Source organism: Erinaceus europaeus, chromosome 11 (assembly GCF_950295315.1).
Source record: "Erinaceus europaeus chromosome 11, mEriEur2.1, whole genome shotgun sequence".
Taxonomy (NCBI): domain Eukaryota; kingdom Metazoa; phylum Chordata; class Mammalia; order Eulipotyphla; family Erinaceidae; genus Erinaceus; species Erinaceus europaeus.
Genome location: NC_080172.1, coordinates 46,953,750 through 46,979,707, shown reverse-complemented (window position 1 = coordinate 46,979,707; position 25,958 = coordinate 46,953,750). Strand labels below are relative to the sequence as shown.

Here is a 25,958-nt window from a genome sequence, read left to right as displayed (position 1 = left end):
AACCAGGAACAGCCTGGGGCTGGAAGAGAGGTCAGTAGGGGCCACGGGCAGGGCAGGGAGGGGCGAGCAGAGGCGGGTGGGGCCTCCCGGACAGTGGCCGCTATAAAGCTCCCAGCCAGGCTCGCTCTTGACCGCTGCTCCTTCTTGCCTCAGCGCTGTCCTGTCCGGTGAGTGCGAGGCCCACCCTGGGTACTCTGGCCCGGTATGTGCACCGCCTGCCCCTCCTGCGGGTGGGGCCTGGATCCTGGCGAGTCGCAAACGGGCGGAGTTGCGGAATTAGAGAGTTGGGAGTGGCAGGCTGTTCCGGGGCTCCAGTACCCTTGAGGTGCGCTTTTCTGGGGTGCGGGAGAGTGTCCCCTGGGTGTGTCAGCACTGCAGTGTGTGCCTTGTGTGCAGGCTCCGTGTAGGCTCACCTTACACCCGAACTTCTGGAACCCTTGGGGGGACAGTTCTGGATCTCGGTCCCACTGCTCCGGGGACCCTCCAACCTCCCCCCCCCACACACTTCAGACTGGGGATGACTGTAAGCCACGGTCCTCAGAGGGGACCGGGGCAGTGAGGACAGAGCTTTGGGGGCGGGTGAGCAGGCCAACTGCCTGCAGACAGCTGACCAGCGCCTGCCCGTAGCTCCGAGCCCCGCCCTCAGCCATGGAACAGCCCCTGGACCAGGCCATCGGCCTCCTGGTGAGCATCTTCCATAAGTATTCTGGCAAGGAGGGTGACAAGAACACTCTGAGCAAGAAGGAGCTAAAGGAGCTGATCCAGAAGGAGCTCACCATTGGCTCTGTAAGTGACCATTGACCCCAGGTCCCCTCCCCCCAGGTCCCCACCCCAGCCTGTGTTGGGCAGAAGGGGGATTAGCTGCTGGGGGAGCCAGGTGCCTGTGATTCATACAGGCTGGAGCTAGTCCTTGGGTCTCATAAAGCCCATTGCCCTCTTCCCAGAGGAGGCAGGGGACACTCTCAGCCAGGTAGCCACCCCTCTAAGGGAGCAGAACTCAACGTGCTTTCACATGGTGACCAATGGGGATGAGTGACTGCCACTTGTAGTCAACTCCTTCATAGTTGTGGTTTTCCACCCTAATATCTTAGAGTGTGGATGATGAGGAGATTGGGAACCTGATGGACGACCTGGACCAGAACAAGGACCAGGTGGTGAACTTCCAGGAGTATGTGACCTTCCTGGGGGCACTGGCCATGATCTACAATGAGTTCCTCAAGGACTGAGCACGATGGACTGTGAGGGGCCCAGTAGGGGATGATTATACAATAAATATGTATTTTGGGTTAACTGTGTCCAGGTTTCCCAGTGCTTTCTGTGTCTTCTCCATTTGTATTTAGGGAGTCACCAAGCCAGGAGACTGGCAGGACAGGCCCACCTGCCAAAAGTGGTGCTGGGCCACAGGGTACTTCTGTGTGAATTAGAAACAATGGTAGGTGGCACAGTAGCTAGAGTGTCAGACTCTGCAGCATGAGGTCCTGAGTTTGATCCTGGGCATCACATGTGCCGGAGTGATGCTCGAGTTCTCTCTTTGTCTCTCATGTTAATATATATATCCTTAGTGGAAGAGATAGCACAATAATGATGCAAAAACATGTTTATGCTTGAGACTCCCACATCTCAGGTTAGCTGGAGCTGAGCTGTAGTCTGGTAAAAAAAAAAAAAAAGAAAGAAAGTAAAGAAAATCTTAAAAAAAAAAAAAAGGAAAGGGAAGTTGGTCTCTCTGCATGAAGCTATTTTTTAATATCTTTATTTATTTATTGGATAGAGACAGCCAGAAATTGAGAGGAGGATGGGAGATAGACAGGGATAGAGACAGAGAGACACCTGAAGAACTGCTTCACCACTCGCAAAGCTTTCCCCCTCCAGGTAGGGGAACCGGGGGCTGGAACCCGGGTCCTTGTGCTCAACCAGGTGTACCACCACCCTGTCTGCATGAAGCTATCTTAAGGAAAGGTTTTCTGGAAGCTTCTGGTAGGGATGATTCTGGGGTCACTTTGGAGACAGCACTAGAATGGATGGAATGCTGCTGCCATGGGTCCTGAATGGGATAGGCTCCCCAGAGACTGTTTTTTTTTTTTTTTCTGGGTCTGGTGAAGGGGGAAGGGCTGGTCCACTTTCTCAGCACAAGGGGAGGCCCAGAACTTGGCCTTTGGCCTTAGAAATGCCCTATCTGACACTCTGGAGACACTCCCCCCCCATAGACACCCACCCTGTGTTTGTGGACACCCCACTCACATGGAAGGCACCCCTTAGGAGCTTGTCTCTGTATTCAGAAATGGGGCCTTTTTCACTGGGTGTGGCACTCTGAGAAGCCAGCTGGTGGTTGCACAAACATGTGAATCATGGGGTGACAAGTGGGACTGTGTGTGTGTGTGTGTGTGTGTGTGTGTGTGTTGGGTTCCTGGGGTTGGAGTTTCTGGTCCACACTGAGCTAGCCAGCCCTGCAGGCTCAGCAGAATGAATCATGCCAGTCATTCCATGGGGCCCTCAGCATGGAGGAGGGTGCATTCCTAAGCATTGTCTGAATGGTGCAGGCTTGTGTTAGTGTTTGGGGTGGGGGGCTGGGCCAGCAGGTAAACTTTCTTCAGATGATGGGACCACAGTTCTCTCCCCTTCAAGTTTCTTCTGAGTTGGGCAAAGCCTCTCTCTGTCATTTGTGGGGGGGGGGGGGGGGCGGCAGAGTTTGTCCCCAGAGGGAGGGCACACCCTCTTGCCCTCTTACTCATGCCCTTGCCCTTCCCTGAGGGCCCATTATTGTGGAATTAAGTTCTCTCCCTGCATGGGGTGGGACTGAGGGAAAAGTCCCACTGGGCTGGGAGCCATGCCTTCTCCAGTCATCTGTCTCTCTCCAGTCCACTCACCTTCCCTGTAGGGCTAAGGACCTACACAGTTTTTGCTGGGGAGAGAGGAAGTGGGGTGGGGGACCAGTTCCGAGGAGGCTCTGTGCTCTGTCCACTCTGTCCAGTTCTCTGCGGAAAAGTACACTCCCCACCCCACAGTTGCCACATGACCTGGGGCATTGAGCTGACGCCCCCATGTGGGCAGAGAGCGCAATGCTGCTGGGAAGTAGGGTGGTAGGATTATACCCCTGACCCCCAGGGAGCGTGCACTTGGACCTGGACACCCAGGAAACAGCCTCATGGGGAATCCTTAGCTTTCTAGTGAGCAATCCAAAACAGACCACTCAGCTGCCTCAAAGATTTTTTTTTAAATACAGGAAATTCACAGGTTTATTCCAGTTTATTTATTTATTTATTTTATTTGAGAAAACAGGAAGAATTGAGAGGGAGGAGGAGATAGAAAGGGAGAGGGAGTCGGGCAGTATCGCAGCAGGTTAAACGCAGGTGGCTCAAAGCACAAGGACCCACGCCAAGTTCAAGCCCCCGGCTCCCCGCCTGCAGGGGAGTCACTTCACAGGCGGTGAAGCAGATCTGCAGGTGTCTATCTTTCTCTCCCCCCCTCTGTCTCCCCTCCTCTCTGTTTCTCTCTGTTCTATCCAACAACAATGACTTCAGTAACAGCAATAATAACTACAACAGTAAAACAACAAGGGCAACAAAAAGGAACAAATAAATATTAAAAAAAATAACCACACATACACACAAAGGGAGAGAGAGGGCGCTGGGCAGTGGCACAGCGAGTTAAACATACATGGTGTGAAGTGCAAGGACCAACGTAAGCATCCCAGTTCGAGACACCGGTTCCCCACCTGCAGGGAGGTCACTTCATGGACAGTGAAGCAGGTCTGCAGATGTCTATTTTTCTCTCCCCCTCTCTGTCTTCCCCTCCTCTCTTGATTTCTCTCTGACCTATGGAACAACAATGACAGCAATAACAACAATAGTAGCAACAGCAATGGAGCAATGGATAAACAGCAATGGATAAACAATGGCAACAAAAGGGAAAAAATAGCCTCCAGGAGCAGTGGATTTGCAGTGCAGGCACCAAGCCCCAGCAATAACCCTGAAGGCAAAAAAAAAAAAGGAGAGACAGAGAGACATCTGTAGTTCTGCTTCACCTCCCTTGTAGGTGGGGGACCAGGGGCTTGAACCTGAGTCCTTGTGCATAGTAATATGTGCCACCACCTAGCCCTATTTATTCTTTCACCACTTCTGCCACCAAAGGTCTGTTTCCCAATCCACACCCCTCATAGATAATTACTATAGTTCTCTCACAGTTTTAAAAATAGGTTGAATTTGTATATTCAATTGTCTATATTCAGCTTATGAGTGAAACCATTCTGTAGTTTTCTGTCATCTCCTTACTTGCCTCTGAGCATAATCTTCTCCAAATACATTCATTTTATCCCAGAGAACACAGTGTCATCCCTTTTTATTGCTGTATAATACTCTGTTGAGTATATGTCCCATGACTTTTTAAAAGTATTTATTTATTTATTTTCCCTTTTTGTTGCCCTTGTTGTTTTTTTGTTGTTGTAGTTATTATTGTTGTCACTGTTGCTGGATAGGATAGAGAGAAATGGAGAGAGGAGGGGAAGACAGAGAGGGGGAGAGAAAGATAGACACCTGCAGGCTTGCTTCACCACCTATGAAGAGACTCCCCTGCAGTGGGGAGTCGGGGGGGGGCTCGAACTGATATCCTTACACTGGTCCTTGCACTTTGTGCCATGTGAGCTTAACCTGCTGCACTACCGCCAAACTCCCCCCGTGACTTTTTTTTATTTAAACCTAAACTTTATTTTTATTTTATTATTATTATTTTTATTTAAGAAAGGATTAATTAACAAAACCATAAGGTAGGAGGGGTACAACTCCACACAATTCCCACCACCCAATCTCCATAACCCACCCCCTCCCCTGATAGCTTTCCCATTCTCTATCCCTCTGGGAGCATGGACCCAGGGTCATTGAGGGTTGCAGAAGGTGGAAGGTCTGGCTTCTGTAATTGCTTCCCCGCTGAACATGGGTGTTGACTGGTCGGTCCATACTCCCAGTCTGCCTCTCTCTTTCCCTAGTAGGGTGTGTCCCCATGACTTTTTTATCCAGTCAGTTGTTGAAAGGCATTTTGGTTGTTTCCAGGTTTTTGCTATTATTAATAAAGTAGCTATAAACATGGGGGTGCATATATTGCCTTGATCAGTGTTACTGCATCTTTTGGGTATGTCCCTAGTAGTGGAATTACTAGTAGTGGTCATATGGCATTTCCATTTGTATTTATTCCATACTGTTTTCCATAGTGGTTGTACAAAGATGCCTTGATTAAGTCCATGGAGGGGAGGTGTCAGCAAAGGTCAGTGGAATTGAAGTTTCAATCTTCCCTCCTCTGTACTGCCTTTCAAGGATCTCAAAGACCTTTGCACAAAAAGGGAAAAGTAGGTGGCTTGTGGATGGCACAGTGAGTAAAGCATTGGACTTTCAAGTATGGAATCATGAGTTTGATTTCCAGCTCTGCATGTGCCAGAGTGATACTCTGGTTCTGTCTCACTGTCATCAGGGTTATCTTTGGGCACGACAAATTCATTGCCCCTAGGGACCATTTCCCCACTATTTTTCCTTTACTTAACAGGACAGAAAGAAATTGAGAAAGGAGGAGGGGAGATAAGGAGTGAGAGAGGCACCTACAGTGCATGCTTCACTACTTGTGAAGTAGTCCTCCCACCCACACAGATGGGGAGTGAGGGCTAGAACCTGGGTCTGTGCTCATGGTAATGTGTGTGCTTAACCAGGTGCACCACTGCCCAGTCCTCCCTCTCCTTCCTTAATAAATCATTTTTATTTAACAGGAGACATTGTTTCAGGGGGGTGAAGACCCTCTGCATTTGGAAAGTCTACCTGGGCAAGGTCATCCATCAGTCCTACATTTGCAAGGCTCTAGTGGAGATGGGTAGATTGAGATTTTGAAGAGAATCAATGCACATGTACAGTCTACTTATTAAATAAATAGGTGTGTGGTGCAGGGGGCAAAGCAGTGAATACAGCACTGGACTCTCAGGTTTTATCTATGGCATTATATGTGCCAGAGTAATGCTCCAGTTCTCTATCTTTTCCATGTATTAAAAAAATTCCCCATCAGGGTTATTGCTGGGGCTCACTATATACAGGACTCCTGGAGGCTATTTTCCCCTTTTATTTCTCCTTCTTTTATTTGATAGGATTGAGAGAAATTGAGAGGGGACTGAAAGGTAGAGAGGGAGAAAAAAGAGACAGCTGCATGTGGGCATCAGGGACTTGAACCTGGATCCTTGCACACTCTAACATGTGCACTCAACCGAGCATACCACCACCCAGTCCCAATAAATGAATCTTTTAATAAATAAATAAACATGTGTGTTCTTTCATTTTTGAATCTTTATAACTGTGGAGGGAACAGGAGTGTGAATTAAAAAATATAAAACAACAGCATAATCCACTTTATAAAGAAAAACTGTTGGTGGAAATGTAAATTATTTCAGTTACTATAGAAAATAATTTGGGAAAGGGGTATAAATATTGTTGACTGTAAACCCCATCAATTTGATTTGGTCTGGGGCCCATATTCAGCTTAGGAGTCTATGTGACTACTGCATCCCTGTAGATCTGAGCTCACATTCTATGGTCATGAGGAGGAACTTTCCAAGCTGCCCCAATATCTACCCATCTTCCTCAGGTGTAGCATAGAGTATGTTGTCCAGCCTCCCTTCAGAGGATGGAACCTTATCTATTGTTGTTGATCCAAGTTGAGGGCAAGGTCCTATGGGAGGCCCACAAAGGGGTCTTTTTTATTGTTCCTGATAGAGATGATCAGTAACAAGGCGAGAGGGATTTATTTGAGGTCTAGGCCCATTATGTCTGTTCAGGAATCTCAGGACTATCCGAATAGGGCCCCAGCTGATAGGGTGGCTTGATAGTGACTAAAGAGTAATCATTAAAGTTTGCCATTCTCTTGCTCTTATTCAGCTTTTGTAGTCCTTGCTTTGCTAAGGTTAGCTTTGGAGTGAGTGAGAGAACTGTAATAGGAAGTAGGTGAGAAGGGTATCTAAGTCTAATTAGATACTATTTCATTAGGAACTTGATACTGACTCACTGCAGACTATTGTGTACTTTTGCTTTCAGGTATCTATTTTGCCCTAATTTATGGATACAGGTGAACATATACTCTGTCTCATGGGACCTGGTCTATATGTAGGTTTTGGGACTTTATTAGGAAGTGAATCTCCTGGAATGGAATTAAGAGAATACTATGAAAGGAAAGATCTCACCCAAGTAATGAGGCTGAAGGGTTGACATTCCATGCCTGATGTCTCTGGACACAGTCTGAAGTGAAGCATGCTGAGGTGGTACTTGTTGTGTTGATTAGGTTGGGATCAGCGGATGCAATATTATTTGATATGAATTGAGAGAAGCATGCAGGAAAGTAAGCCCCACCCTAGAGGTTCCAGGACTGGGGGAAATATAGGCTCTATAGAGGAAGTGGTAGGTTCCTGCTGCCTTAGAGTTAAGAAGACGATAGATAGTCATTGTTATAATCACATTATTTGGCAATTGGGTTAACTTTGAAAAATCCCTTTGTTAGAATTTTCTGGAGCTACTCTCTTCCCTGATCTAGCTTTCTGTTCCTTTCCAGCCATGACATCATCTCCCCAGACAATAACTTGGATCCACCTGTATATCAGATTTCAGGCTCAGGGGAAAAAAAAACCTAGTATAGCCACAGGCCTTTTGGAATATAACTAAAATATGCCTACTAGCTATCTACAAAATGGAGTACCCCCCCAAACTCTTCATCTGCACTATTCCAGCCTTTAAGTTCATGACTGATCAACAATTTGTTTGGCTTTGTATGTTAACTCTGTTTTCAGCCATCAGGTTCCAGATGCTAGCATGATGCCGACCAGACTTCCCTGGACAGACAACCCTACCAATGTGTCCTGGAGTTCTGCTTCCCCGAATCCCACCATACTAGGGAAAGAGAGAGGAAGGCTCAGAGTATGGGTCAACCTGTCAACGCCCATGTTCAGTGGGGAAGCAATTACAGAAGCCAGACCTTCCACCTTCTGCAACCCCCAATGACCTTGGGTCATGCTCCCAGAGGGATAAAGAATAGGAAAGCTATTAGAGGAGGGATGGGATGCGGAGTTCTGGTGGTGGGAATTGTGTGGAGTTGTATCCCTCTTATCCTATGGTTTTGTCAATGTTTCATTTTTATAAATAATTTTTAAAAAAAGAAAATAATTTGGCCTCATGTCCAGAGAACACCATGAACTACAGGGAAGCAGAGGTTACATAGGCTCCTAAGGTGAATATGGGCCCTAGATCAAATTGATGGGGTTTACAGTCAACAATATTTATACACTTTCCCCATATATGGGAGCTACTCTCTTCCCTGATCCAGCTTTCTAGCCCTTTTTCCAGCCATGCCATCATCTCCCCAGACAATAACTTGGGTCCACCTGCTATCAGATGGTTACCAGTATAGTCATGGGCCCTTTGGAATATAACTAAAATAGGTCTACTAGCTATCTTCAAAATGGAGACCCCAAATATTCATCTGTAATATTCTAGCCTTTAGGTTCATGATCAGTCAACAATTTGTTAACTCTTTTTTCAGCTACCAGGTTTCAGATGCTACCATGATGCCAACAGGACTTCTTTAGGTAGATGACCTCACCAATGTGTCCTGCAGCCCTGCTTCCCCAGAGCTCTGCCCCACTAGGGAAAGAGAGAGGCAGTATGTGTTGGGCTCTGTGTAAGCTTGATAGAGCTTAGGGAGAATTCCCCCCCCATCCTTGGATGGAGGTCTGAGAAGATACCCTCTTGTTAGTCTCTCTCAACCGAGGAGAGCAAAGGGGAGAAGCCGTCTCTCAGACTAAGTTCTTCCCTTCCTGACACTCAAGCCCACGGAGACCTCACTGCCTCTCTCCATTAACTGCAGGCCACATGGCTGCCTGCCTTACGGTTCATTCAAAGTTCACATAGTCATCCAGAGTTCACACAACCACCCCACTTCTGATCACTAGAGAAAGCATTCTCTATCACACACCTCTCTGACAACAGTCAGTGAAGCACCAAACTTTATTTCCTTATAGCTTTGATACCTACCATGCTCTATTTATCTTTACCTTATCTCACCCTACTGGTTTAACCCATATGCTTCTCTCAGATACCTTTGGATAATTAAGTTGCTTGCATCATGGAGAATAACTGTCTTGTATCTCATCAATTCCTGTCATGCCAGCCCCCTACCATAGGGGCAAGCAGACCTTTAAGAAACCTGTAATTCCTGACATGTTTGAAATATATTCTTTGTTTGGTTTTCTATTTAAACTCATGTCCACCTGCCAATAAACGAGAATGGAGCATGCTTCAGTCTCCCCAGTGTCTTTGTTTTGTTTTTTCCCTTGAGCGAGCAAGAGAGAACCGGTCGGTTGCCTTCCTGCTGGAGATCACCCCACAAGAACGCCAACAAGTATGGATATGGGAGTATGGATGGACCTGTCAATGCCCATGTTCAGTGGGGAAGCAATTATAGAAGTCAGACCTTTCACCTTCTGCATTCCATAATGACCCTGGGTTCATACTCCCAGAGGGTTAAAGAGTAGGGAATCTATCAGTAAAGGGGATGGGATACAGAGTTCTGGTGGTGGGAATTGTGTGGAGTTGTACCCCTCTTATCCTATGGTCTTGTCAATGTTTCTTTTTTATAAATAAAAAAAAATAATAAAAGAAAATAATTTGGTAGTTCCTCAAAAAGTTAAACATAGCCTTGGTGTTTTGCACCAAAGTAGAGTCTGGGGTTGGGGGTAGGGTTCAGGTTCTGGAACATGATGGCAGAGGAGGACCTCGTGGGGGTTGTATTGTTATGTGGAAAACTGGGAAATGTTATACATGTACAAAATATTGTATTTTACTGTCAACTATAAACCATTAATCCCCCAATAAAGAAATTAAAAAAAGAAAAATGTGTTAAAAGAATATCAAGTGCATATTATAAAATAAATATGCATGGAGTAACTGTAATTAAACCTAATTTTCAAGCCTGCTAGTTAAAAATAATGTTGAACAACCAGGAGGTGATGCAGTGGTCCAGAAAGCACTGGGATATCAAGCATGATATCCTGAGCATCACATGTGCCCAAGTGATATTCTAGTTCTTTCTCTTTCCTCCTCTTTCTCTTTCATTAAAAAGAAAGTGTGTTAAAGATAGTGAGAAATTGAGAGGTAAGGGAGAGATAAGGAAGGAGAAAGAGAGAGAGAGTGAGAGGAAATGAAAGGAAGAAAGGATGGACCCCCCCCAATAGATCTTTTGTTTGTTTTGAGGGTCTGATTTTTCCTTATGGCTTTGGTCTTCAGTTGTGAACTTGGAAGTGAATCCTTGCAGCTCACTCTGGAAAGCAAGGGTCTGAGCTTGGAGGAGAGAGAAGGGTCCAGGCTCCTGAGCCTCTAAGTGGGCACCTCTAGCTGGGCATGTCATAATCCACCCCTTTGCTGAGCAGGCAGTGGGACCCCCATCACTTAGCAGAGGGCCTGTCTCCCTAACTGAGCATGCTCCCGGACTTCTCTCCCTGGTCTCCCTGGCTGAGCTTGATTCTGTAGTCTCACCTTCCTGGCACTCTGAAGCAGAACCATCAGTCAGCCCCTGACTCTCTAAGCCAGGGCGGCTCCCAGAACCAGGAGCATAAGTATGACTCATAGGCTGTGTAGCTCTTTGTTCTCAACCAGGCAGATCCTAAATCTTCCAGAAGAATGCAGCTTTGCATTTGCCTGGCACTTTTATCTTTATGAGGTGCTTTCATATTCATTATCTCTTATGATCCATAAGATATCCACCTTAATGGACATTGTTCATCCAGTCCAGCAAGTGGAAAGACAACAGGGAAGCAGATGTTTCTCAGGTTAAATTGAAGGGTGTGAAAGAACTGTGATCTAAACTCTCCCTGCCTTGCCAGCTCACTAACACCTAGCATGGCATCCCAGGGCAATTTCTTCTATCTCCCTCTCTCTCTTTCTCCCTTTCTTATTATTTCATTTTTATTTAGATAAAGACAGAGACAGTGAAAGAGATCACAGCAAAGAAGCCTCCTTTAGTGTGCTGGGGAGCAAGGCTTGAACCTGGGTTGTGCACTATCCAGGTGAGCTACTTCATCAGACCATTTTCATGGTTTTTTAAAAAATATTTATTTATTTATCATTTTAAGTTGATAGGACAGAGAGAAATTGAGAGAGGAGGAAAATGGAGATGCAGATAGGGATAGATAGATAGAAAGACTTGTAACACTGTTTCATTACTCGTGAAGCTTGCCTCTTGCAGGTGGGGACAGGGGGCTTAAACCTAGGTCCTTGCTCATTGTTATGTATGTGCTCAACCAGGTGTGCCACCTCCGAGCCCCTCTCTTCTTCATGTTTTTTTTTTTTTTTTTTACATATACCCATCTTTGATTTTATCCATATTCCTGTGAGAAAATAACTTACTCCAAACCCTAGCTGGGGGGTGGGGGGGTGGGAATAGGATCTCAAATCAGGTGCCAGAATCAGGCAAGGATGAAGGCCTACAATGGAAAAGGGAGCCGCCACACCCCCAAGTCCTCCCTTGTCAACTACCCAGAAGTCACACCATGCCCATGGTCTTGCTGCTCTTGAGTCTTCAGCTATTAAGTCTCAGTCTCATCTTTAATCATGAACAGGGGTCCCAGTTTCCCCCATGCTCTTTGGACCTGGATGAGTGGCTGGCTGCTCACTCCATGGTGACAGGAACATCTTCCACATCTCGGGGAACTGCGTTCTGAAGCTCACGCCTGATCTCAGTAGAGAGCTGTGGATGGGGCTGCAGGCGGAGCAGCTCTAAGAGGGCCTCTTTCTGTTCTGTGGCCAGGTCTGCCTTGTAGCTCTGAACCAAAGTCAGGAGGCACTGGTGCCAGAGCACAGGCAGTTCCCGCTTCTCTGTCGGGAACCCTAGGAAGTGGAAAACCAAGGCATCCAGCACTCGGTAGGGCAGAGCGTACTTTTTATCCAGCAGCAGGCGCAGGAAGATGCTGTTGGCACCACTGTACTCCATCTCAGCAATTTTCAGCATGGCCGCACTAGAGTGCAGCACAGGGATGGAGCATTTGGTGATGATGCTACCCACGATGATGGCTTCCCGGAGGGTACAGGTGCCTGACTCGCACAGTGGAATCAGGATCCCTTTGAACCAAGCTCCGGGTTTGAACAGGGCCTTCTTGAGTGCCATGTAGAGGTGGAAATTGAGCCGTTTGTATTCAGCAATGTCATCTCGTACTCGGGGGAGTAGGACAAGGTTGTAGAAGCGCTGGGCCATGCGCTTCTTCAGATTAGAGGCGAATATCCTTGTGGCTTGGTACATGGCAGCTGCAGTCCAGGTCTCAGGCTCAGTGATATAGAGGATTTGCTCCCAGTTAGAGAGTGCAGGAATGATCTTAAACGCCTTGGGCAGCTTACCACTTCGGTACTTAGATAGCACCTGGCAGGAGGGTTCTTGTTCATGAACAATTCAATGGCACGCTCATCCTCCGGGTCCACCACCACCTCTGCATGGTGGTCCGTCACTGTCATTGCGGCAGCCTTCTCCAGGGTGGGCCACTCCTCATCATCTGATCCATCCTGTGGCACTCCTGGACCCAGCCTGGTGGTGGGTTCCCGCGCCGCGGACCTCGCCCCGGCCCCGTGCTCGGCCTCGAGTTCCTCCTGCTGCTGCCGCGCTTGCTGCAGAATCCGCCGGGTCAGCCGTGGGCCCACGTACTCCTCCTCCTCCTCCTCCTCGCCGGTTCCGCGACCTCGCCGTTTTTCCAGGGTCCCTGCACGTACAGCTTCCCCAGACAGGATCTGCTCGGCCAAGGGGGCATGTTTTTTACCGCCGGCCCCACGGGCAGGCTTGATTTTGGGCATCTCTCCGGAAAATCGCTGCCGGTAAGGTTCACACGTGGGGACTGGGGTGGTGGTGGGGAGTCTTCAGAGCGCCTGCGCAATGGATCACCTGTTTCCAAGAGGGCTTGCGGAGCTCACAGCGCCCCCTAGCATTCGGAGGCCAGCAGTGCCTCGAGCAACGCTCCACTCCCCGAAAGAGCTCACGGGTCCCCGAGCTAGACACCCCAATAAGCTCATTACATTCATCGTGACTTCCCTCGTATTGTCAGTCTAAGTCAACAACTCCTAGTTTCATGTATATAGTTTCATATACTCCCAGCGTGCCAGTTCAGATGGGAACCTACACACGTGGGGCAAGTCTTGAGAAATGTATCTTCTTCTTCATGTTTTAACCACATATTGAGCGTGTACAAAATGATTTAGAGAAGCAACCAAAGGACCAGTGCCACCTTAGTCCAGGCCCTTTTGAAGGGTCAGACATTCAAAAGGGAGCAACAAGGAAAAGTGATTTTCCTCCCTCCTTCTAAAGGGGAGAAGGCACTCTTTTCTCTTTGGAAATATTGAGGACCTGAGTCCTTATACCAGCCTTTGCAAGGAGGCTGAAATATATGCAGGAAGCAGATAGGCCTCAGTGTCTCTGACTTTTAGGTCATGGAGCTATCTCTACTTCTGTGTTTGTATGCCCTTTGCAGAATAAATACCAGGGAGAATGCCTTCCACTGTCTTATGCACTTTGGGGCTTAATCTCAAGATCAACTAATCTGTAAGGATTTTGGGTCTCCAAGTGAGGAGAGAAAGCATATTATCCTTTGGGGTCACAGCAGTTGACCCCATAATGGCTGCACATCTAATTCTCGGGAGTCTAGGGATTTTACTCAAGCATGAAGAGATTTATCAGAGTTTTATTTCCTTACATGCAAACAATGCTAGAAAACTAGATTGTATTCTTTTCTGTTTTGATTTATTTTATTTTCAGTCATTGAAACCAACAGAGATGTTATTGCTTAGATAAATGAACCTAGTCTACTGGCAAAAAGGAAAGACAGAAGCAGCCCTCCCCCTAAGTAAAAAAGGAAAAACTTTAAGTCCCTTAATAAAAGAGGCTTTTTAAAAATAAATATTTTTTATTATTTAAAAAAATTTCTAGTGTTTTTTTTTTAAATTTAATTTATAAAATGGAAACACTGTCAAGACCATAGGATAAGAGGGGTACAATTCCACACAGTTCCCTCCACCAGAACTCCATATCCCATCCCCTCCCCTGGTAGCTTTCCTATTCTTTATCCCTCTGGGAGTATGGACACAAGGCCATTGTGGGATGTTTCTGGAGAGCAGTCTGGAGAACTCTCACAAGGCTAGACATAGACCTTCCATATGACCCAGTAATTCCTCTCCTGGGGATATACCACAAGGATTCCATAATGCCCAATCAAAAATATATGTGTACACCTATGTTCATAGCAGCACAATTCATAATAGCTAAAACCTGGAAGCAACCCAGGTGCCCAACAACAGATGAAGGGCTGAGAAAGCTGTGGTATATATACACAATGGAATACTGTGCAGCTATTAAGAACAATGAACCCACCTTATCTGACCCATCTTGGACAGAGCTAGAAGGAATTATGTTAAGTGAGCTAAGTCAGAAAGATAAAGATGAGTATGGGATGATCCCACTCATCAACATAAGTTGAGAAAGAAGAAAAGAAAGGGAAACTAAAACAGGATCTGACTAAATCGAGAGTAGGGCACCAAAGTAAAAACCCTGTGGTGAGGGGGAGGGTGGACATTCGTCTTCCCGGGGTGGAGGTGGGGGAGGGGGTGGATTGCTGGGATGGGACACAGTCTTTTGGTGGTGGGAATGGTGCTTATGTACACTCCTATTAAAATGTAGTCATATAAACCACTATTTAATTAATATGAGAGGGGAAAAATTGATCGTATGTTTCAAGCTTTTTAAAATACCTGAGTCTTTTTAATACACAGGCTGAGTCTTTGATATGCTGACTCTCTCAAAAGCCTAGACCAGGTAGAACAGAAGCAACCAGTGGCACAGCTATATACAAGATTCTGGGTGTTATACAGCAAACCCTAACAAAGGGACTTTCAAAGTTAACCCAATTACCAAATAATGTGATGATAACAATAACTATCCATTGTCTTCTTGAACCCTAAGACAGCAGGAACCTCACATTTCCACTATAGAGCTTATATTTCCCCCAGTCCTGGAACCTTAGGGTGGGGCCCACTGTCCTGCATGCTTCTCTCAATTCATATCAAATAATATTGCATCCATGGATTGCAACCTAATCAATGCAACGAGTGCCACCCCAGCATGCTTCACTTCAGACTATGTCCAGAGACTGCAGGTGTGGAATGACAACACTTCAGCTTCATTACTCGGGTGAGACCTTTCCTTTCATAGTATTCTCTAATTCCATTCCAGGTGGTCCACTCCCCAATAAAGTCCCCAAACCTAGATATAGACCAGGTCCCCTGAGATAGAGCATATGTTCACAAGTGTCCATAAACCAGGGAAAAATAGATACCTGAAAGCAGAAGTACATAAAAGTTTTCAGTGAGTACTTCCCAACACTTCATTGGCACTATTCAGTCTTTAGGTCCATGATTGTTCAACAATTTGTTTGGCTTTGTATGTTAACTCTCTTTTCAGCCACCAGGTTCTGGATGCTAGCATGATGCCGACCAGACTTCCTTGGACTGACAACCCCACCAATGTGTCCTGGAGCCCTGTTTCCCCAGAGACCCACCCTACTAGGGAAAGAGAGAGGCAGACTGGGAGTATGGACCGACCAGTCAACGCCCATGTTCAGCAGGGAAGCAATTACAGAAGTCAGACCTTCCACCTTCTGCAACCCATAATGACCCTGGGTTCATACTCCCAGAGTGATAGAGAATGGGAAAGCTATTGGGGATGGGATGGGATATGGAGATCAGGTGGTGGGAGTTGTGTGGAGTTGTAACCCTCCTATCCTACGGTTTTGTTAATGTCTCCTTTCTTATATAAATAAAAAAAAAAGAAAAGAAGAAAAAAAAAGGTTGATCCTTTCATTTCGGCAGAGCAGAATCTCAGGAGTGAGACTGCAGAGTGGAATGGCGTGTGCATTTTTGATAGAAACAGTGATGTTGCTTCCTTTTCATTATAGTAATGGCAATTCATATTTCCTGACTGTAGTTTCACAGCAGGCTTTCTCAGCATTCTCCAGTTTTTAGTGCCATCATTTGGGAAAAGGTTTTGCCAGTCTGATAGCAGCCAATGGTTTTGACTACAAGAGCTCCTTAGGGGCTTTTATCATTGCATTCTACTGGGAGGGCCACCATACAGTTCTCTTTCTCTATCTTATTATTTTTAATTTTTATTACTTATTTATTATTATTTTTATTAGTTATTTAATATTGATTTACAAAATTATATGTCAACAGGGGTATATTTCCACATTATTCCCACCACCAGAGTTCTGAAATCCCCATCCCACCATTGCAAACCACCATGATTCTCCCAAGGTTGCCGACATGGGTTAATGATCATCTCTACAACTAGTTGTCTAGATTTGTACATAATTCCCCCCTTTTTCTTCCAGGTCTTGTCCTCTCTTCCCCTCCATGCCACTCATGACACCATTACTATATACAAATGTTCCTTTTCCTTCTTCTCTCTGCGGGTCCTGCCTGATGAAGCTAGAGTTCAGAGCCCTCTTATCCTCTTCCTATCACTTCTCTCCCACTGGGAGTATGGATCAAGGTTGTTTTTGGGGTGCAGAAGGTAGGAGTTCTGGCATCTGTAATAGCTTCTCACTGGATTTGGGCTTTGGCAGGTCAATCAATACTGCCAGCCTGTTTTTTTTTTAATTTTAATTTATTTATAAAAAGGAAACATGACAAAACCGTAGGATAAGAGGGGTGCAACTCCACACAATTCCCACCATCAGAACTCCATATCCCATCCTCTCCCCTGATAGTTTTCCTATTCTTTAACCCTCTGGGAGTATGGACCCAAGGCCATTGTGGGATGCAGAAGGTGGAATATATACCTGAAAGCAAAAGTACACAATAGTCTGCAGTGAGTTTTGAAGTTCATAATGAAATAGTGTCTACTTAGCTACCATCCGCACCTATTTCCTATTATACTTCCCTCACTCACTCCCAAGCAAGGACTGCAAAAGCTGAATAAGGGCAAGAGACTGGCATACTTTAACGATGACTCTTTAGTCACCGTCAGGCCACCCCATCAGCTGGGGCCTATTCGGGGAGTCTGCCAGCCTGTTTCTGTCTTTCCCTAGTTGGATACAGCTCTGAAGAGGGGAAGTTCCAGGACACATTGGTGAGGTCATGTGCCCAGAGAAGTCAGGGTGGAATCTTGATAGCACCTGCAACTTGGTGGCTAGAAGTTGGCAGGACATAAAGTAGACAAAATGTTTAATGAACAGGAACCTAAAAGTAGGAAGAGAGCAGATGAGATTAGGGATCTTATTGTGGAAGAAAGCTAGGAAGTCCATTTTAGGCATGTTTCTAGGGGCCCATGACTATGGTAGATTTTGCTTGAATTTGATAACTAGGATGAAGTTGGATAAAAATATTGTCTGAGAAAATGGTGTCAGAGTAGAGAAAAGGGCTAGAAGGTTGGATTAGAGAAAAAAGTAGCTCCTATTCTAGAAAAAAGTTCTGTGGATACAATTAACTATTTACCTCCATCCATCTGACCCAGGGCCTGCATATCACCAGAGCCTGTGTGACCTCTGAGTCCCTGTTGGTCTGAGCTTGCAGCTTGATGGTCACAGCTGGAAACATTGCAGGCTGCACTCATTTCAGGACCAGTCTTCCTTGAGCGGCAGGACAGAATACCCCCAGCCTCCCTTCAGAGACTGGGGCATTCCCTATCATCACCGCTTTATGGAGTCTCTTTCTCTCTAAAAAAATTTTATTTTTTTTAAAGAGTCCACCAACAACAGTAAAATCATGAAGCTTCATGGCTGGGAGAATAGTGCTGTAGTTCTCTCTCCTTCTCTTTCTATCTCATCCTCTGTTAAACAAAACAAAACAAAAAACAAAACAAAACAAAAAACAAAACAAAACAAGTTAAGGAGCTACATACTGGTATACCTGGTAGGGTGCATATATTATAATCAATGTACATGGACCTGGGTTCAAGTCCCAGGCCCCAACCTGCAGAGAGGAGCTTTATGGGCAGTGAAGCAGTGCTACAGGTGTCACTCTTTCCTTCTCTTTCCCCTTCTCTCTCCATTTCTCCCTGTCTCTAGTCAATAAATAAATAAATAATCTTAAAAATAGGATAGAGAAGGAGAGACACTATGACACCTTTATGCAAGATACTTTTATATGATGCCAGGTGATTGAACCCAGAGCCTTGCACACAGTAAAGCACTCTCTCTATTGGGTAAGGTAACCCTGGTCTGGTTGTGTCCCAATGTTTCCCCTGAGCTCTTTACAAGGTTCTTCCCACAGACTGCTATAGTTCTTCTGGAACCATTGTGGTATTTGGCTCTAGTTTCAGATACACTTTACCCAACCCCATGTCTCCTGCCCCATCAAGCAGAGGAGGGGGTCTCCCTTATTTACTGCCATGCTGCCAGACTCAGCACATCATGTAAGACTTGGGCTCTAGGAAACAGTTCGCAGGGGCCAGGTGGTGGTGCACCTGGTTAAGCACGCACATTACAGTGCACAAGGATCCGGGTTCAAGTCCCTGGCCCCCACCTGCAGGGGGAAAGCTTCACAAGTGGTGAAGCAGGTCTGCAGGTGTCTCTCTGTTTCTCTTCCACACTATATCCCCTCCCCTCACAATTTCTCTCTGTCTCAATTCAAAATCAATGAATAAAGATTAAAAATAAAAAAGAAACAGTTAGCTGTGCTATTGGTTCCTTGGCCAACTCTCAACAACAGCTTTCTTTATCCTTCCTTCCTTGCTTCCTTCTTTCCCTCTCTCTCTCTCTCTTTCCCTCCCTCCCCCCCCCTTTTTCTTTCACCCACCAGGATTTCACTAACATTTAGTACCTGCATTCCTACACTCCTGGCACTTTCCCCCCTTTCAGTTAGAGGGCAAAAGACAGAGGGAGAGAGACAGAGAGAAGGAGGAAAGACACCAGTGCACTGCTCCACTACTAGTGAGACTTCCCCTGTGCAGGTGCACTCTTATGGTGGTGGGAGTTGACTTTCCTTTTTTAATTTATTAATTAATTTTTTAATTTGATAGGACAGGTTTTTTTTTGAGAGGAAAGGGAGAGATAGAGAGGAAGAGAGACAGAGAAACACCTATCTGCAGGTGGGGACTGAGGGTTCAAACCTGAGTCCTTGTACATGGTAATGTGTATGCTTAACCTAGTGCACCACCACCAGGCCCTGTAATTAATTAACTTTAAATTATGATAGAGATAGAAGTAGGGAGAGAGAAAGGGAGAGAAAGAGAGACACCTGTGGCACTGCTCTACCACTTGTGAAGCTCTCCCCACTAGCAGGTCCTGAATCTGGATCCTTGTGCATGGTAACATGTATGCTTTACCAGTTGTGCCATTGGGCAACTCCCTTCCCCTTCCTCTTATTCCCTTCTCCTTCCCCTTCCCTCCCTAGTCCTCCCATCCTTTCCTCTCCCCTCTTTTCCTCTCCTCTTTTCTACTCCCTCTTCTTTCCTTTTTTATCATTCTCCTTCTCCTCCTTCTTGCCAGAACACTGCTCAGTTCTGGTTTATGGTGATGCTGAGGATTGAACCTGAGATGTCTGATGCTATTTCCTCTGCTTCCCTTTCTTAATTTTTTTTTTTTTATTAGGGGAAGATCAGAGCTCCTCTTGGTCATTTGTGGTGCTGAGAATTGAAGCCTATGCCTCATGTAATAAGGACTCCACCAGTACTTCCTATCTGACCCCAACCAACCACTGGTTTTTCTGTCTCCAAGTGTGTGCCCTTCCCTCAGCAGTGTCCCAAATCATGCTAGGTGGCAGGGAGGAAGTAGGGGACAGTGGTTAGATCCCAGCTGTTGGTCTAAGGCAGAATCCAGATGAACTCTTCACTGTCCACTGTTAGAGGAGTGACTTTGAGCAAGGAGTCACCTGTGTTGTACTCCATTGCTCACCTGTGCTGCCTCCATTTTCAACTGAGATGTAACTGAGTTGGTTTTATTATTTTTAGGTGGAGATACCATACCTCCCCGCTGGGATAGCCTGAGGGTGCTTCTTCCCGAGCTAGTGTTTTCTGGGTTGGAGAGAACTCAACTGGAGCCGATCTAGGCTGCTGCGTGGGAGAGGGATCAGGAACTCGTGCAGCACTAACTTCGCAGGAGATACACTCTGGAACTCTTGGAGCCGGAAAGCAATTTCCAAGTGTCTTTAATCAGAAGAGCAGCTGTATTTATACTCTCCAAGTAGGGTGGAAACAGGATGTGACATAGAGAGGGTGGAGGGAAAAGTGACTGGTGGAAGATCAGTGACAAGGAGAGGGGGTGGAGCAGGTGAGAATTCTACCACTGAACCACCAATGCCCTGGAGGGAAGGTGGTGCTTTATGTAAATGTAAAAGTGATTTATGTAAATAGACCGCAGATTTGAATGGGATCAAACTAATCTCATACAGACATACTGGTGTTTAAGCCGGGGGGAGCTGGCATACTATCCAACACCTCCCTACTAAGGAAGTTGTAAGAATTTATGAGAATGATGTATTTACTTTAAAAAATGTATTAGTGACTTAATACTGATTTATAAAATTATGAGATAACAGGGGTATAATTCTGCACTGTCCCCACCACCTGAGTTCTGAATCCTCATTCCCTCCAGTGGAGTGAGCTACTGTAGTTCTCTCAAGGTTGCAGATATGGGTTGACTATTATTTCTCTCTCTCTCTCTCTCTCTCTATATATATATATATATATGCCCATTTTTCCCCTATGGTCCTTCCCTTTCTTCTCTTCCAAGTCATACCCACACCTACTACTATTTCTGAATGTCCTTTCTCTTTTCCTCTTCTCTCTACTGGTCCTGATGGAGTTGGAGTTCAGAGCTCTCTGGTCATCTCCCCTTATCATTTCTTCCCCTCTGGGGATAAAATCATTTCTCCCTCTCTGGGAGTATGGAGCAAAATTCTTTTTGGGGTGCAGAAGGTGGAGTTCTGGCTTCTGTTACTGTGTCTCTGCTGGATATGGGTATTTGCAGGTAGATCCCCCAGCCTATTTAGTGAATGATGTATTTACAATACTTAGCACAGTTACAATAAATGACAGCAATTAATATAGAAAATAATCAGCAGCCACTGGCCATACCACCCTGAACACTCCAGATCTCGGGGCCTAAGCAGGGTTGGGTCTGACTAGTACTTGGATGGGAGACTGCCTGGGAATATCAGATGCTGTAGGCTTTTTTGGGGCCCAGTTGAGTACACACATTACTATACACAATGATCTGGGTTCAATCCCCCAGTGCCTACATGCAGGAGGGGAAGCTTCATGAATAATGAAAAAGTGCTGCAGGGTTCTCTCTCCCTCTTCCCCTTCTCTCTCAATTTCTTTTTGACTTTATCATAAAATGAAAATAATATAAAGTAATAGGAAAACATAAATAGCATACTAAATACTTATGAACTAAATATTTATTCCTCAAAGGTCAGGGGTATGGGCATCTAAGAGCCAAAGAGCAATTGATTGGGAGAAAGCCACTTGTTGGAGGTGATAGAGCTTCCAAGGAGGAGAAGACTGAAGCCACCAAGCTTAGGTCTGAGGCAACCAGGCAGAGGGGCAAGGGTTATGTGGTTGACTACAGGGAGGGGGCCAGGAAGTTTAGTCAGAGGTTTCATCATATGTTCTACCTGGTTTTTTTTTTTTTTTTTTTTCATTTTAAAACCCAATAGCAGGGGTTAGGGGTGGCGGGGAGACTGTGGAGACAGCATATGGTTTATGCAAAAGACTTTGATGCCTGAGGCTCTGAAGTCCCAGGTTCAATCCCCAGCTAAGCAGTGTTGTGGTTAGAAAAAAAGAAAGAAAGAAAGAAAGAAAGAAAGAAAGAAAGAAAGAAAGAAAAAAAGAAAGAAAGAAAGAAAAACCCAATGACTGTTTTGTTAAAACCACAGCCAGGCAGAGGGGAATGGTCAAACAGTAAGGAAACAGTAACGGCCTCAGTTATGGAAAGTAGAACCAGTGAAAGACAGCTGCAGGGAATGTTGGAGGGGAGGGAGGAGGAAAGAATGTACAACTCAGCTTGTCTCCATGTGTGGATCTTATTTTGATTAAAATGATATGAACAAAGACAGCAAATAGACTTAAAAGCACTGAAGCTGGGCCAGGGAGAGAGCACAGGGGTAGAGTACTAGATTTGCCTGCCTCAGGGCCCCAATCCCTGGCACTAGTTTCTGCTGGAGTTGAGAAGTTCTCTGGTCTATTCTCTCCAAATATGTAAATTAAAAAATAGTAGGGCTGGTTTATTGCACCAAAGTAAAGGATTCTGGTGTGTGTGGGGGATGTGGGGTCTTTCAGGTCCTGGCTGATGGTGGAGGAAGACCTAGGTTGTGGGTCAGAGTATTTTGCAGAAAATTGAGAAATTTTTTTTAAACAGATTAAAAAAAATTTATTAATGAGAAAGAAGGAGAGAGGGAAAGAACCAGACATCTCTCTGGTACATGTGCTGCCAGGGATTGAACTCAGGACCTCATGCTTGAGAAACTAGTGCCTTAGCCACTGCACCACCTCCAGGACCACAAAAATTGAGAAATTTTACTCATGTATCAACAACTGTATTTACTGTAAGCTGTAAAAGGCAGTAGCCTTGAAATTCCCTTTTTATGCAGTTGTTTGTTAAGTGCTTTTAGTATGAGTTGCTTGTAGTATGAGGTGGAAAATTCCTTTCCCCTTCCCCCTTGAATAAACAGGACCTAATCAGTGAAGGCCACCCATTGTCTTGTAAGTTGTTCAAAGGACCCTGCATGGGGACAAGCCTTATCAGGACCTTTGCACAGCCCCAGCAGTATACTGGTCACCAGATGGCCTGGTATGATGGTAGGGGGATGTGAGGACCTAATACCTGGTCAAGTCTTATTGGTTGTCTAGTTTTGTAAGGTTTGAAATTTGCCCGCACTTTGCTTTGTATGGACCCCGCTTTTTGCTAAGTTTGAAATGATTGGATTTTGTGTTTGCTATAGCCTGTTATTGGATGTAAGTTGACAAGGTGATGTGTTCCCCCTCCCTGAGTGTAGTCTGAATTCCTATAAATTGTGTGGTTTGAGCCTTGTTCAGGGTCGAGCTTGGTAGACTGCTGCCAGTCTCCATCTCGGCCCGGATTGCAATTCGTCAATAAACATCTTTGCTTCCTTGCAGTGGATGGTGGTCTGATTCATGCTCGCTAACATAAGCCATTAATCTCCCAAATAAAAAAATAGGGCTGTTGAAATAGTTCTGTTGGGTAGTGCAGTGCTTTGCCATGTGCACAAACCAGCTTTGAGCTCAGCCTCCACTGCAATGAAGAAAGATTTGATGTTGTGGTTTCTTTCATTCTCTCTGCCTCTGTGTCTTCTCTGTGTCCATGTAAAAAAAAGATACCAATAAATTATTTAAAAAATAATAAAGACAAAAAGCAGCTGGGAGGTGGTATAGTGGAAAAAGTGTTAGATTATCAAGTATGAGGTCTCAAATTCAATCTTTGCATGTGCCAGAGTGAACAAGTTCTCTCATTAATAAATAAATCTTAAAAATGAAAGAAAGAGAAAAAAGAAGGAAGGAAGGAAAGAAAGAAAGGAAAGAAGTAAGTAAGTAAGTAAGAAAGGCTACTGGAGTTGAAGGATAGGTTCTCCCTCCTTCCCCTCAAGGTACTCAGAACAGGCCTTCCCAAGAGGTGTCACTTTGGCATGTGAATTATTTCATGTTGAGGTCAACCGAGGCCATGTAGGCTTATGGTGTCGGCTTTCTGGCGGGGTGGTCTCCAGGAGAAAGGTAACAGACCGGTTCTTTCTTGCTCTCGTAAGGGACAACACGAAGTAAAGACACCGAGGAGACTGCAGCGTGCTCAGATCTCAGATCTCGTTTATTAGTAGGTGGGCAAAGTTTAAGTAGAAAACCAAACAAAGAACATTATTCAAATATGTCAGAAATTACAGGTTTCTTAAAGGTCAGCTTGCTCCTATGGTAGGGGGCTGTTATGACAAGAATTGATGCAGACACATAAAGGTCAAGATAATTAGTCTCCTGATGCAGGCATTTAATTACCCAAAGGCATTTGAGGGGAGAATAGGGGTTGAACCAGTTAAGGCAAGATAGAGAGAAGATAAGCAAATTAAGGACATCAAAGGGCACTGCTAGGAGTGTGTGATAAGGTGTGTTCTCCTCTGTGAACTTTGAGTAAGTGAATCTTAAAGTAGGCGGCTATGTGGCCTGCAGTAACGAAGAGAGGCAGTGAGGTTTCGTGGGCCTGAGAGTCAAGAAGGAAAGAACTAAGTCTGAGTTTCTCCCCTTTGCTCACCTCGGTTGAGAGAGACTCACAAGAGGGTACCTTCTCAGACCTTCATCCAAGGATGGGGAGTTCTCCCTAAGCTCTGTCAAGCTTACAAGTAGCCCCACATTATGGGAAAAGTCATCACTCCCTTAACTACCTAGAAGAATGAAAACTGGGAGCACCAGCCCAAACTAGAATTTTTACTGGAAGTATTTATTTGTTTATTTATGAGAGAGAGCCAGATCATTACTCTGGTATGTGTGATGCTGGGGATCAATCTCCTTCTTTGAACTTCCTCTGCAGGTTGTTAGAAATCAACAAAGAAACCTATCTATATGTTGGCCAATCATCTATTTACACAGCATCTGAGCTTTTGTTATGAGTCACCTTCTCATCAGGTGCATCCCCTCCTCTGTCCTCTGACCTCTTTCCTCTTTCCTTGAGGTCATAGATGCCTAATTCCATTCTTTAGCTCAGAATATAATACTTTTGTTTAGCCCATTGGCTTTAGAATCTACATCTCTGTAGAGTCTCCATATGGATGTAGTTGAATTTGATTTTTTTTCCTACTATTGATGTTAATATGGCTACCTGATTAGTTCAAGGGAACCCAGAGGGTGAAAGGGAACTTTTCTCTCTGCCCTTAAAGATATATATAATTTGTTTTATTACCAGAGCATTGTGCTCAGCTCTGGTTTATGGTGATGCTAGGGATTGAATCTGGGATCTTGGAACCTTAGGCATGAATGTCTTCTGCATCCTCAGTAGAACAATGTAATACATTTTTTAAAAGACAGGCTATAAGGCATCAATTGAAATAAAACAAGTTTAGCATTTTTACTTGACATTTTAATTTTTCTAGTGGAATTTGTAGATTTATGGTTTATGGTGATGCCAGGGATTGAATCTGGGACCTTGGAACCTTAGGCATGAATGTCTTCTGCATCTCTCCAGTAGAACAATGTAATACATTTTTTTAAAAGACAGGCTATAAGGCATCAATTGAAATAAAACAAGTTTAGCATTTTTACTTGACATTTTAATTTTTCTAGTGGAATTTGTAGATAAAAATTAATAAAATGTTATTTAAAAGTAAACAGAACTGTGCTAAAATAAAGAAAATTTAATTACTTTTGAAAAAATGAAGAAGAAAAATGTTTCTTAAAAATAACCCAAAAAAACTAGTGTAATCTTAAGGAACAATCTCCAGCAATGTTGTCCTTGAGCTATTAATGCATTTTTGTGTGTGGTTTTTCAGTTGCTGGGAACACTGATTTACATCTAGATCGGTAAGGGTCAGGGCTGAAAATTCCATCTTCAAATGTCTCCACTTCTTGTTTCATAACTTGGAGATGCTCTTGCATTTTGCTTCAGGACTTTCAATCTCCTTCCTTCCTTCCTTCCTTCCTTCCTTCCTTCCTTCCTTCCTTCCTTCCTTCCTTCCTTCCTTCCCTCCTTCTCTCCTTCCCTCCTTTCTTCTTGGCTGATAGTAAGTCATAGTTCTGTTTTAAAGAACACATACTCACTTTGTTTTGCCTTCTTCAGATGCTTCATTCCAGACAGAGGTTATGCTGGTTTCAACATACATCACTAGCTGGAAGATGATAAGAATTATTCTTGGTTTCCCTTATAGGTGGAATATAGAGAATTGAAACACAAGTGCTTGGATAAAAGGAAAAAAACAGGAATAGCCAAA

The 25,958-nt window shown here is 45.0% G+C and overlaps 3 protein-coding genes across 4 annotated transcripts in view; 2 read left to right on the top strand and 1 right to left on the bottom strand.

The window, feature by feature from the left end:
* LOC103115605 (protein S100-A8) overlaps window positions 1-25,958 on the top strand; it is a 253,840-nt gene that overhangs the window by 111,499 nt on the left and 116,383 nt on the right. The gene's annotated exons all lie outside the window — the stretch shown is intronic.
* Window positions 33-1,295, top strand: S100A6 (S100 calcium binding protein A6). 2 transcript variants are annotated; one of them, XM_007525419.3, is made up of 3 exons: window positions 33-167; window positions 628-786; window positions 1,092-1,295. In XM_007525419.3, exons 2-3 carry the CDS (start codon window positions 649-651, stop codon window positions 1,224-1,226), a joined length of 273 nt encoding a protein of 90 aa, XP_007525481.1. In that variant the 5' UTR covers window positions 33-167; window positions 628-648; the 3' UTR covers window positions 1,227-1,295. The 2 variants fall into 2 exon arrangements, with proteins under 2 accessions (XP_007525481.1, XP_060057421.1); XM_060201438.1 differs by having other exon boundaries at window positions 79-202.
* On the bottom strand, window positions 11,184-13,160 carry LOC103115636 (bystin-like). Its single transcript, XM_060201437.1, is given in 2 exon segments — window positions 11,184-12,416; window positions 12,419-13,160. Coding segments are annotated over 2 exon segments (1,167 nt in total). The 5' UTR covers window positions 12,843-13,160; the 3' UTR covers window positions 11,184-11,673.